The 14,414-nt window shown below is 32.7% G+C and overlaps 2 protein-coding genes and 2 pseudogenes across 2 annotated transcripts; 2 read left to right on the top strand and 2 right to left on the bottom strand.

The window, feature by feature from the left end:
• Positions 1-1,680: 1,680 nt before the first annotated feature.
• On the bottom strand, positions 1,681-2,568 carry LOC133318532 (probable membrane-associated kinase regulator 1). The gene has a single exon (XM_061520533.1). The coding sequence runs from the start codon at positions 2,566-2,568 to the stop codon at positions 1,681-1,683; it is 888 nt and encodes a 295-aa protein (XP_061376517.1).
• A 1,756-nt stretch (positions 2,569-4,324) lies between these two features.
• Positions 4,325-4,869, top strand: LOC133318533 (uncharacterized). Its single transcript, XM_061520534.1, has 3 exons — positions 4,325-4,345; positions 4,433-4,694; positions 4,784-4,869. The coding sequence occupies exons 1-3, from the start codon at positions 4,325-4,327 to the stop codon at positions 4,867-4,869; spliced, it is 369 nt and encodes a 122-aa protein (XP_061376518.1).
• Positions 4,870-5,606: 737 nt separating this feature from the next.
• Positions 5,607-6,506, bottom strand: LOC133318534 (probable membrane-associated kinase regulator 1; annotated as a pseudogene).
• Positions 6,507-6,509: 3 nt separating this feature from the next.
• Positions 6,510-7,397, top strand: LOC133318535 (probable membrane-associated kinase regulator 1; annotated as a pseudogene).
• Positions 7,398-14,414: the final 7,017 nt, after the last annotated feature.

The following is a 14,414-nucleotide window of genomic DNA, read 5'->3' on the forward strand; positions in this document are numbered from 1 at the left end:
AGAATCCCTTGTTCATGACCTTCAGGTTATCCCTTTAATTGTTGCTGGAACCCTTCAGCAAAGGGTGACTACTTAAAAAGTTTGTGTAACTTATTTCGTATGATCACTTTCATAAGATGCCTTCCAATGTCTTTCATTTTTTTTTAATCTTTATACACTCACGGAATTCTAAATATGTTTTTACCTGACTTTTTTTATAAAAATAAAATAAAATAAAAATACTGCACACTGTATTGTGCAGTCCGTTCAACAAAATTTTGTCTATGCTAAAAAAATAAATGTTCTCTTTTTATTTTTGTACACACCAGGTAAATGGTATCATCTATACTATTATATAAATAATTACTTTATCTTAATCAAATCAACAGGTACACAATGTCGATCACTTCTTACTATATATTCAATTATGATAAAAAAAACTTGTTTATTTTTCAAACATTTATTATTATTATTTATTTTATTATCCTCAAATTTAAATCTCTTTAAACTCTTATATATCGACTTCATATTATATAATTATAATTCAGTTTGAATATTATTTATTGTTATTTATCTTAACAAAATAAATAAATAAAAATACCCAAGTCAATATACACAAGTAAAATAATGCAATTTATATAGATTGTGTCATCATTATTATTACAACATAAGTTAACTATATATATATCACATAAGCTGATATTGTTTAGGTGGCTGGGATACAATTCGGTATGCTGAAGCATTGATTTGGAGTCGTCTAGTGACAATAATGGCCGTTTTGATGTAATTTCAACTCAGCACAAAAGAGAACAACAACATGGGTTAATTCAATTTCAAATTCAATAAAGCTAGACAAGGTAACATCCATATAACTTCTTCACCTGTTTCTTTGAACACTTAGCAAATGACAGATTATATTTAGAAATTTTTTTATTTATAAACTTTTACCAACTACACTAAGTATGACCGGTCATACTTTAATCAGGCAGTGTACGACCGGCCGTACTTAGTGTAATTTGTAAAAAAAAATTGTAAACGTATCCTATTATCTGACAAATACACATTTAAATATAATATAACACCACCTTATCCTATCCCAAGACAGAAACTTCCTTTGATATTACGTACATCGGAATACCCCCCATGTACTACTACTATATTGCCCTTGCAGATTCCAGAATCAATCAAATACAAACTTGTTAATTTTAAACCAGGGACCTATTTATCTAATATCATGCGACAGAAATAAGATAAGGGGATCTACTATTTATTTCTAAAAAATAAAATAAAATAATGAACTCTATTATTTTGTCTTTGTTGTTGCTGAGATAATTATTTCTCTTTAAATAAACACTTTTTTTTTTCCAGAAAACTCCAATTCAGATGCTACAAACTCTGACTACTCCATACTAATTACAAATTACCACCACAATGAAGTCACTGTCATTGTAATTATACACAAAGGTTAATTAACCACCACCTACACAAAACACTTCAAACTTCGACGGCTATTATAACATTCATAAATGTTTCAATTTTCCATGTTATCATAATATGCAGCTTTTCTACATCACTTTCATGTCAGATTCTAAGGCAAAGAGACAGAAACAAAGCCCCAACCAAAAAAAATAAAAATTCCCCGAACATCATCCTGGCATCTGCGTATTAAAAAACCAAAAACCCTCTTCTTTTTTTGGTACATTAGTAAATCACCGTATTTTTGTTTTGAATGAAAGAGTTCTTGCAACGTGTGATTGCTCCTTGTATTGCATTATTCAACTCTTCCACCGTCGAAGTGTCACCGGATAATACTCCACCGGAAAGCATACCGGAGTGGCTCGGCGATGATCTCATCGATGAAGGACAGCTAGAAACGACGCTTTTCCTACGGAGAGGGTATCTCAAGTTTCCCGAGAAAGAATGAGAAACCACACTCTTTGTTTCTTTCCTCTCATTAATTTCCTTCGTGGATATCTCTGTTTTGGTGAACAGAGACGGCACTGTTCTCTCTTGTACTTGTTGCTTCTGTTTGAGTGACAGCTTCTCGTACAATGGCTTCACCTTCTTCGTATACTTCCTGATAACCTCTTTGACAGTGTTGCTCATGCGCTTCACCGAGGACCCAGAAACGCTTTCTGGGTGGCGGGTTTTGGGGTTATGTTTGCGGAAAACAGAGGAGAATCTTGAGAAGGAGAAGTGGTTGGTGGTGGTCTTCTTGTTGTGAAGGTGCTTGAAGTCGTCATCCTCTGTTACGGAGCTGGGACGAAAGGAGTCATCGCAGTCAGGGAATAGAGCGAGGTCGCTGGTGAAGGAAGATTGTGAATCGGTGGAGTCGCGAGCGGCGGAGGAGGTGGTGGTGGAGGTAGAGGAGGAGAGGAGGAGATTGCGGACCATGGAGATGCGGGGAGAGAGGTGGAGAGGGAGGAGCTGGCCCTTGTAGAAGAGTTCATCGGCGGGGGTGAATGATTTGCGGGGTGAGATGGAGATGGTGAACTCGAAATCTGAGGAGGAAGATGATGACGATGAATGAGATGGTGATGGTGGAAGCGTGTAGGATTTTGCTTCTTTCCCTCCTCTTGTTATCCCCATCTCTACACTGCATGGACAGAGTTTTGAGACTTTTTAGTTTGAGTTTTGGTCACTTCGATTAATTTATAATAATATGAGGTAATGGTGGGAAAGGATTTGGAAATAAAAAATTAAATAAATAATAATTTCTTTTAAAAATCGAAATAAAAAATTAATGAAAAATTAAGTTAATCATTTATGGTGGCAGACAACTCATTCAATGTCCCACTGATTTGTACATTGGAATTACTCAGCTCTTTTAAACGCTTTCTGCATTGGAATTGCTTACTCTTTTGAAATTCGAATTCTGAATTGATTTCAAATTTTGGATTTCAACTCTTCTAAATTTTGAATTTATGTTTAAATTTGAATTTTGGATTTGAATTTTTAACTTTGTAATGATGGGAAAACTTTTAGAAAATTTTGTGTGGCAGACAACTCATTTAATGTCCCATTACTTTTCTTTTGTTGTATATCTATATATATATATATATATAAAAGGAGAGTTCATTGTTGGAAAGTTTTGCCAAGTGTCACTTCCTGGTCAATTCTACAAATTGTATTCACACTACATTGCATATACAAACTTTCTTTATTGGGTAAATTCGAAAAAAAAATTCTTTTAAAAATTGAATTTTAAATTTTAAATTGAATAATTAAATGACCATTTGTGGTGGCAGACAAGACATTGAATGTCCCACTGCCAATCACATTGGTATCCAAAAAAAAATCAGCTGTTTTAATTGCTTTTTATGTTGGAATTGGTCATCTGATCTAAAATTCGAAATTTGAAATGGTTTAAAATTTTGAATTTAAATATGGATGGCGGGAAAAATACTTTCTTCTAAAATCGAATTTTAATTTTTAAATCGAATAATTAAATGACCATTTGTGGTGGCAGACAAGGCACTGAATGTTCTATTGCCCATCATATTGGTATCCAAAAAGAAATCAGCTGTTTTAATTGCTTTTTATGTTGGAATTAGTCATCTGATCTAAAATTTGAAATTTGAAATGGTTTAAAATTTTGAATTTAAATATGGATAGTGGGAAAAAAATTACTTTTAAAAATCAAATTTTAATTTTTAAATCGAATAATTAAATGACCATTTGTGGTGGCAGACAAGGCATTGAATGTCCCACTGCCCATCACATTGGTATCCAAAAAGAAATCAGCTGGTTTAATTGCTTTTTATGTTGGAATTGGTCATCTGATCTAAAATTCGAAATTTGAAATGGTTTAAAATTTTGAATTTCAATATGGATGGTGGGAAAAGAATTACTTTTGAAAATCGAATTTTAATTTTTAAATCGAATAATTAAATGACCATTTGTGGTGGCAGACAAGGCATTGAATGTCCCCCTGTCCATCACATTGGTATCCAAAAAGAAATCAGCTTTTTTAATTGCTTTTTATGTTGGAATTTGTCATCTGATCTAAAATTAAAATCGAATTTTAATTTTTAAATCGAATAATTAAATGACCATTTTTAAATCGAATAGTGCATATTCGTGTATAAATAGGTATTTGGAACAACATATGTTTGTTTGCTGATCAGCTTCTTTGGGCACATTTGTAGCCTCTCTATTTCGTTCTTTTCTTTGTCCTCAAAGGCTTTGAGCCAATATTACCTCATATACGTTTGGTTATGTATTCCAAGTATGATTTTATTAAGGACATTAATCTTACTAAGGAGGAGTGAGGATTAAGGCTAGAGTTGTTAGAACAAGGAAGTTTCCTAATTTTCAGCAAAAAATTTTTGACGACAACGTAGAGATGATTTTGTTAGATGAAAAGGTATTTGTTTTTGTTTTGTTTTTGATATTACTGTTGGTTTGCGGTCCATGTTTTTAAAATGTACTAATCTATGCATGCGTTTTGTAGGGTGGAAGGGTCCACGCTGCTGTCAAGGGTTCTTTGCATATCCGTAAAAAAAGTTACAAAGGAGAAGCTTATTTCATAAATTTTTTTGGAGTTGGTTTGAATAGTAGTAGTTTCAGGCCAACTAAGCTTGATTATCGTTTGTCTTTCAACTTGAAGACGAATGTAAAATCCACTATTGATTCTGCTGTTCCCACCAATGGATTTGATTTTGTAGATTTTGACGTTATAGAGAAAGAGTCTTCTGATTCCCCTTATTTAGTAGGTTTGTAGATTTTGACCTGTTCATGCTGTAAGTCATGCTTTTGTTGTTTGTGTGACGATATCATCTGTCTAACCATCCTTAATGTGTAGATGTCATTGGTTTAGTCTCTGGAATAGGGGAAGTTCGTGAGCATATTATCTCCGGGGAAGACAACAATGGTTGTCGTGGAGCTTGATAACCTCAGGTATCTATTGGTTATTTGTTATGTGTTATGTTCATTTGATGTAAAATTCTATTTCGTGATTTGTTGCAAAAACTGTGCAAGTAGGGGTCACAAGCTCGAGTGCACTCTCTGGGAGGACTAAGTGGACCAGGTGCAATAATTTTTGGGGAGTAATCAGTCTCCTCAAAACGTGATGATAGTTCAGCTTGCTAGAATAAAGGGTTTCAGTGTGAGTTCACATAAATATTTGATTATGATTTCATATTAGTTTATTTCCCTCCTTATGGTTTTGAAATTAATAATAAATTTAAAAGGAAAAATTAGAATAACAAATACAAAGTATACGACGAGGATTTTGTCTTTGTTGTTGCTGAGATAAATATTTCTCTTTAAATAAACACTTTTTTTCCTAGAAAACTCCAATTCAGATGCTACAAACTCTGACTACTCCATACTAATTACAAATTACAACCACAATGAAGTCACCGTCATTGTAATCATACACAAAGGTTAATTAACCGCCATCCACACAAAACACTTCAAACTTCGACGGCTATTATAACAATCATAAATGTTTCAATTTTCCACGTTATCATAATATGCAGCTTTTCTACATCACTTTCATGTCAGATTCTAAGGCAAAGAGACAGAAACAAAGCCCCAACCAAAAAAAATAAAAATTCCTCGAACATCATCCTGGCATCTGCGTATTAAAATACCAAAAACCTCTTCTTTTTTTGGTACATAGATTAGTAAATCACAGTATTTTTGTTTTGAATGAAAGAGTTCTTGCAATGTGTGATTGCTCCTTGTATTGCATTATTCAACTATTCCACCTTCGAAGTGTCACCGGATAATATCCCTCCGGCGACTCTGCTTCCTGCTCCGGAAAATACTCCACCGGAAAGCATACCGGAGTGGCTCGGCGATGATCTCAACGATGAAGGACAGCTAGAAACGACGCTTTTCCTACGGAGAGGGTATCTCAAGTTTCCCGAGAAAGAATGAGAAACCACACTCTTTGTTTCTTTCCTCTCATTAATTTCCTTCGTGGATATCTCTGTTTTGGTGAACACAGACGGTACTGTTCTCTGTTGTACTTGTTGCTTCTGTTTGAGTGACAGCTGCTCGAACAATGGCTTCACCTTCTTCGTATACTTCTTGATAACCTCTTTGACAGTGTTGCTCATGCCCTTCACCGAAGACCCATCAACGCTTTCTGGGTGGCGGGTTTTGGGGTTATGTTTGCGGAAAACAGAGGATAATCTTGAGGAGAAGTGGTTGGTGGTGGTCTTCTTGTTGTGAAGGCGCTTGAAGTCGTCATCCTCTGTTACGGAGCTGGGACGAAAGGAGTTATTGCAGTCAGGGAATAGAGCGAGGTCGCTGGTGAAGGAAGATTGTGAATCGTTGGAGTCGCGAGCGGAGGAGGAGGTGGTGGTGGAGGTGGAGGAGGAGAGGAGGAGATTGCGGACCATGGAGATGCGGGGAGAGAGGTGGAGAGGGAGGAGCCGACTCTTGTAGAAGAGTTCATCGGCGGGGGTGAATGATTTGCGGGGTGAGATGGAGATGGTGAACTCGAAATCTGAGGAGGAAGATGATGACGATGAATGAGATGGTGATGGTGGAAGCGTGTAGGATTTTGCTTCTTTCCCTACACGCTTCCACCATCACCATCTCATTCATCGTCATCATCTTCCTCCTCAGATTTCGAGTTCACCATCTCCATCTCACCCCGCAAATCATTCACCCCCGCCGATGAACTCTTCTACAAGGGTCGGCTCCTCCCTCTCCACCTCTCTCCCCGCATCTCCATGGTCCGCAATCTCCTCCTCTCCTCCTCCACCTCCACCACCACCTCCTCCTCCGCTCGCGACTCCAACGATTCACAATCTTCCTTCACCAGCGACCTCGCTCTATTCCCTGACTGCAATAACTCCTTTCGTCCCAGCTCCGTAACAGAGGATGACGACTTCAAGCGCCTTCACAACAAGAAGACCACCACCAACCACTTCTCCTTCTCAAGATTATCCTCTGTTTTCCGCAAACATAACCCCAAAACCAGCCACCCAGAAAGCATTTATGGGTCTTCGGTGAAGGGCATGAGCAACACTGTCAAAGAGGTTATCAAGAAGTATACGAAGAAGGTGAAGCCATTGTTCGAGAAGCTGTCACTCAAACAGAAGCAACAAGTACAACAGAGAACAGTACCGTCTCTGTTCACCAAAACAGAGATATCCACGAAGGAAATTAATGAGAGGAAAGAAACAAAGAGTGTGGTTTCTCATTCTTTCTCGGGAAACTTGAGATACCCTCTCCGTAGGAAAAGCGTCGTTTCTAGCTGTCCTTCATCGTTGAGATCATCGCCGAGCCACTCCGGTATGCTTTCCGGTGGAGTATTTTCCGGAGCAGGAAGCAGAGTCGCCGGAGGGATATTATCCGGTGACACTTCAAAGGTGGAATAGTTGAATAATGCAATACAAGGAGCAATCACACATTGCAAGAACTCTTTCATTCAAAAAAAAAATACTGTGATTTACTAATCTATGTACCAAAAAAAGAAGAGGTTTTTGGTATTTTAATACGCAGATGCCAGGATGATGTTCGAGGAATTTTTATTTTTTTTGGTTGGGGCTTTGTTTCTGTCTCTTTGCCTTAGAATCTGACATGAAAGTGATGTAGAAAAGCTGCATATTATGATAACGTGGAAAATTGAAACATTTATGACTGTTATAATAGCCGTGGAAGTTTGAAGTGTTTTGTGTGGATGGCGGTTAATTAACCTTTGTGTATGATTACAATGACAGTGACTTCATTGTGGTTGTAATTAGTAATTAGTATGGAGTAGTCAGAGTTTGTAGCATCTGAATTGGAGTTTTCTAGGAAAAAAAGTGTTTATTTAAAGAGAAATATTTATCTCAGCAACAACAAAGACAAAATCCTCGTCGTATACTTTGTATTTGTTATTCTAATTTTTCCTTTTAGTTTTTGCAACAAATCACGAAATAGAATTTTACATCAAATGAACATAACACATAACAAATAACCAATAGATACCTGAGGTTATCAAGCTCCACGACAACCATTGTTGTCTTCCTACCGGAGATAATATGCTCACGAACTTCCCCTATTCCAGAGACTAAACCAATGACATCTACACATTAAGGATGGTTAGACAGATGATATCGTCACACAAACAACAAAAGCATGACTTACAACATGAACAGGTCAAAATCTACAAACCTACTAAATAAGGGGAATCAGAAGACTCTTTCTCTATAACGTCAAAATCTACAAAATCAAATCCATTGGTGGGAACAGCAGAATCAATAGTGGATTTTACATCCGTCTTCAAGTTGAAAGACAAACGATAATCAAGCTTAGTTGGCCTGAAACTACTACTATTCAAACCAACTCCAAAAATTTTTATGAAATAAACTTCTCCTTTGTAACTTTTTTTACGGATATGCAAAGAACCCTTGACAGCAGCGTGGACCCTTCCACCCTACAAAACGCATGCATAGATTAGTACATTTTAAAAACATGGACCGCAAACCAACAGTAATATCAAAAACAAAACAAAAACAAATACCTTTTCATCTAACAAAATCATCTCTATGTTGTCGTCAAAATTTTTTTGCTGAAAATTAGGAAACTTCCTTGTTCTAACAACTCTAGCCTTAATTCTCACTCCTCCTTAGTGAGATTAATATCCTTAATAAAATCATACTTGGAATACATAACCAAACGTATATGAGGTAATATTGGCTCAAAGCCTTTGAGGACAAAGAAAAGAACGAAATAGAGAGGCTACAAATGTGCCCAAAGAAGCTGATCAGCAAACAAACATATGTTGTTTCAAGTACCTATTTATACACGAATATGCACTAGTCGATTTAAAAATGGTCATTTAATTATTCGATTTAAAAATTAAAATTTGATTTTTAAAAGTAATTCTTTTCCCACCATCCATATTTAAATTCAACATTTTAAACCATTTCAAATTTTGAATTTTAGATCAGATGACCAATTCCAACATAAAAAGCAATTAAAACAGCTGATTTCTTTTTGGTTACCAATGTGATGGGCAGTGAGACATTCAATGTCTTGTCTACTACCACAAATGGTCATTTAATTATTCGATTTAAAAATTAAAATTCGATTTTTAAAAGAATTTTTTTTCCCACCATCCATATTTAAATTCAAAATTTTAAACCATTTCAAATTTTGAATTTTAGATCAGATGACCAATTCCAACATAAAAAGCAATTAAAACAGTTGATTTCTTTTTGGTTACCAATGTGATGGGCAGTGGGACATTCAATGCCTTGTCTACTACCACAAATGGTCATTTAATTATTCGATTTAAAAATTAAAAATCAATTTTTAAAAGAAATTTTTTCCCACCATCCTTATTTAATTTCAAAATTTTAAACCATTTCAAATTCGAATTTTAGATCAGATGACCAATTCCAACATAAAAAGCAATTAAAAAAGCTGATTTCTTTTTGGATACCAATGTGATGGGCAGTGAGACATTCAATGCCTTGTCTACTACCACAAATGGTCATTTAATTATTCGATTTAAAAATTAAAATTCGATTTTTAAAAGAAACTTTTTTTTCCACCATCCATATTTAAATTCAACATTTTAAACCATTTCAAATTCGAATTTTAGATCAGATGACCAATTCCAACATAAAAAGAAATTAAAACAGCTGATTTCTTTTTGGATACTAATGTGACGGGCAGTGGGACATTCAATGCCTTGTCTGCCACCACAAATGGTCATTTAATTATTCGATTTAAAAATTAAAAGTCAATTCTTAAAAGAACTTTTTTTCCCACCATCAATATTTAAATTCAAAATTTTAAATAATTTTGAATTTTGAATTTTAGATGAGATGACCAATTCCAACATAAAAAGCAATTAAAGCAGCTGATTTCTTTTTGGATACTAATGTGATGGGCAGTGGGAAATTCAATGCCTTGTCTGCCACCGCAAATGGTCATTTCATTATTCGATTTAAAAATTAAAATTCAATTTTTAAAATAAATTCTTTCCCACCATCCATATTTAATTTCAAAATTTTAAATTATTTCAAATTTCGAATTTTAGATCAGATGACCAATTCCAACATAAAAAGCAATTAAAACAGCTGATTTCTTTTTGGATACCAATGTGATGGGCAGTGGGACATTCAATGCCTTGTCTGCCACCACAAATGGTCATTTAATTATTCGATTTAAAAATTAAAATTCAATTTCTACAAGTAATTCTTTTCCCACCATCTATATTTAAATTCAAAATTTTAAACCATTTCAAATTTCGAATTTTAGATAAGATGACCAATTCCAACATAAAAAGCAATTAAAACAGCTGATTTCTTTTTGGATACCAATGTCATGGGCAGTGGAACATTCAATGCCTTGTCTGTTACCACAAATGGTAATTTAATTATTCGATTTAAAAATTAAAATTCGATTTTAAAAGAATTTTTTTCCCACCATTCATATTTAAATTTAAAATTTTGAGAAATTTTGAATTTTAGATCAGATGACCAATTCCAACATAAAAAGCAATTAAAACAGCTGATTTATTTTTGGATACCAATGTGATGGGCAGTGAGACATTCAATGCCTTGTCTGCCACCACAAATGGTCATTTAATTATTCAATTTAAAATTTAAAATTCGATTTTTAAAAGAAATTCTTTTCCCACCATCCATATTTGAATTTTTAACTTTGTAATGATGGGAAAACTTTTAGAAAATTTTGTGTGGCAGCCAACTTATTTAATATCTCACTACTTTTCTTTTGTTGTATATTATGAGTAAAATAACCTCTACTTTTTTTGTTGTTGTATATCCCACTATTTTTTGCATGGATAATTGTGGGAAAAGAGTTCATCATTTAATATTTATGCAGTGAAAAAAGATATATATAATAAATTTGAAATTAATATAAAATTATAGATTAAACAATAAAAAATTTAAAATTATAAAAATACATTTAGAGTGGATAAAAATTATTTAAAATTTCAAATTTAAAAGTAAAAATAAGAAATTGCATAATTTATACTTTACTGAAAATAAATAAAAATTTTACCATAAAATTTTTAAATATACATGTATAACCAATTAAAATAATATTCATGTATTTTTAAAAAAAATATTTAACATGAAATTTTTAAATATACATGTATAACCAATTAAAAAAATATGTAAAAATCATAAATTAAAATAGTAAAAAATTATATAAAAATATGTATAATTAATATAAAAAGTTTTAAATTTTAAATTTAAATAAAAAATGACGTTTGTCATTCTCTAAAAAAAGTTATTTAAATTTAAGAACTATAAAAATGAAAATTTTAATTTAGTACGTAAGAAAGAAATTAAACTTTCAATTTTTTATTGCAAGAGTGTAATTAACACAAATACTTGCAAAAAATAATTATTTATATAAAATGCTGATAGTTAGAGGTGAAAAATTGGGCTCGGCCTGGAGGGTCGACCCACCAATATATTTTTATAATTCAATTGAAATTTTATTTTTCTTCATTTGTAATTAAATTACTAAATCTGATTTCAATTTTTGTAAATACAAATTTGTGAAATTCCAAAGACTAACACCACTAATCCTTGCAAAAAAAAATTATTTATATAAAATGCTAACAATTAGAGGTGAAAAACTGGGCTTGGCCCGGAGGTCCGGCCCGCTAATATATTTTTATAATTCAACTGAAATTTTATCCTTCTTCTTTTATAATTAAATTAGTAAATCTGATTTCTATTTTTGTAAATACAAATTTGTGAAATTTCAAAGAATAACGACACTAATCCTTGCAAAAAAAAATTATTTATATAAAATACTGACAGTTAGAGATGGAAAACTGGGCTCGGCCCGGAGGGCCGGCCTGCTAATATATTTTTATAATTCAACTAAAATTTTATCCTTCTCCTTTTGTAATTAAATTAGTAAATCTGATTTCAATTTTTGTAAATATAAATTTGTGAAATTTCAAAGACTAACGACACAAATTCTTGCAAAAAAAAATATTATTTATTATTATTTTATAAATCTGATTGTAGTAAATGAAAATTCATCTGTGAGATAAAATATAAAAACCTAGACCTGACTATAAAAATATTTTTGTGTGGATAAATATAAAAACCTTTTACATGCTGATAATTAGAGGTGGCAAACTGGACTCGGCCCGAAGGGCCGACCCACAAACACATTTTTATAATTAAATTAAAATTTTATCCTTCTTCTTTTATAATTAAATTCCTAAATCTGATTTTTATTTTTGTAAATACAAATTTGTAAAATTCTAAATACTAACGACACAAATCCTTGCAAATAATAATTATTTATTATTATTTTTTAAATGTGATTGTAATAAATGAAAGTCTATCTCAAAGATTAGTGTAGTTGCTTTTATTTTGTTCATATGCATTTGTTGCAATGTAAGCAAAAAATATGACTTATACATGCTTATTTGATTAAGTTGCATTCAAATTCCGTTCAGACAACATTTTTTTTTGTCCTTAGAAAAATTTAATCCAATCTTTTTTTTTTTGCTGATACTATGACTTTTGGGTGTTAACATATTAGTGTTACTTATTTAATGAGTTTTTGCCTTCTATATCGTAGGCCCAAGGAACGAAAATCACACAAGAAATGAAATATTTAGTAAGTGTTGAACTCATCCCTCCAATGATTGCTAAGAAATGACACTGAATGAATAGCGTTTTTATAGTATAGGTAAAAGCTGATATTTTAAATTCATATTTGCTTGGTGTTATTGTTATCTTGATTTTGTTGATGAATGTTTAGTTAGCAATGATTTGTACGTATTTTTGTTTTTATATCCCTTTCTCATGTTAACATGGTGTATTATAACGTATTATGGTGTATTATGATATAGTTGTATGCAAAATTAATTATCTCTCTGAATAAAAGATTTTTGTTTGTGGTTGATATTTGTAAAGCTCTGTGTCAATGCTGTAATTTTATTCACCTGAAATATAGAACAAAATAACAACACAATTTTTTGTAAATATAAGATTTGCAGTGCGATTAACCAACCACGACGGACGACAAATTTTTTGATCTTTTTTCTCTGTGCATCACACGGGTAATATACTAGTAATAATAAAATATAAAGGATAGATATGTACGTGGGACATTTTATCCAATTCTCCTCGATACAACGGGCTATATTGGGTAAGTTTGTTATTATATTTTTAAGAAGAATAGCCTTCTTCTTCTGTTGGGAGAGAATGCTATTCTCCTGTCCTAGACTCTTAAGACATATTTCAATAATTTTATTTTATTTTTAATTAATAAATGGGCCCTATATTCAATTTGTGAGAGTAAAAGGAAAAATTGTCTCCTCCCGCAACAGGAGAAACTATTTTTCGATATTTTTATTACCGAACTCTGTTTTACAAGTACTCAACTTTCTTTTTTGTTGGTTTACAAGTACTCAACTTTTTGGAGTTACCCAACCCTAATTATCTCTTTGAGACGAGTTGGCTCCCTCCGGTATCCCCACGAGCTTCGACTCTTTGAGCCGGCTATGGGACTAATCCGGAGTGCGGGGGAACAGTGATGGCTAAAGGTTCAGCCCCCTCCCCAAGAATGCATTCAGCGGGAATCGAACACATATCCAACCCCACTAACTCAGCACCAAGTTACCAACTGAGCTGCACTCATTGGGTACAAGTACTCAACTTTAATAAAACATAAATAGGTTTAGAAAATTTTAAGTCACATTTATTTATAAGTCCATATTTAAACTACTAAACAAAAAATAATTATAAAAACCAAAATAATGCAAGGCCTTTACAAAAATGGATGTCACCACCTGTACCCAGACAGCGGCCCACGGAGCCCGTTAACTTTATCGGAACATGAATCATTGACCAAATTCAAAATACGAACCATACGGTGCACCATCACTTCAAATAAACTTGATGTGTCATGTCTCATATTTTTTGACATTTTTTGATATTCTGTCACTCTAACATATATTGCATAACTCAAAAAAAATATTTCAAAAGTTATGTTGTATTATATTTTTAATTTCAATTATTAAAGTCGTTGCATTACGATTGTTATTTTATTGAGTTTAATATAAATATTTGAGATATCTTATATTTCTTTGCGAAATTGATGGGTATTTTAAATTTAACTTTATTTTTTTATTAATTTATTGAATATTAAATATAATATAGGATTTATACTTCTTATGCAACATAAGAAGAGCCTCCTCAAGCTACACTCACACTATTTTGCGTGACAATATTTTTAATTTTTTTATTTACTTTTTTCCAATGGGGCCCACCTGAGTATATGTGTGCTGCAAAAATTCTCATCTTATGTTACATAAGAAATATAAACCCCATATAATATATACTATATAAATTAAAAATATTATTTAATATCAAAACATGTCCTAATATATCAAAATCTAATATTTTTATAATTAACGTGTTGAAATGTCAAGTTTCATGTCGGGGTCGGTATCGGAACAGTGATCAATGTGCCAC

This window comes from Gastrolobium bilobum, unplaced genomic scaffold (genome assembly GCF_033153095.1).
Source record: "Gastrolobium bilobum isolate Gb01-03AN ecotype WA unplaced genomic scaffold, APGP_CSIRO_Gbil_v1 utg889, whole genome shotgun sequence".
In the NCBI taxonomy this organism is placed as follows: Eukaryota; Viridiplantae; Streptophyta; class Magnoliopsida; order Fabales; family Fabaceae; genus Gastrolobium; species Gastrolobium bilobum.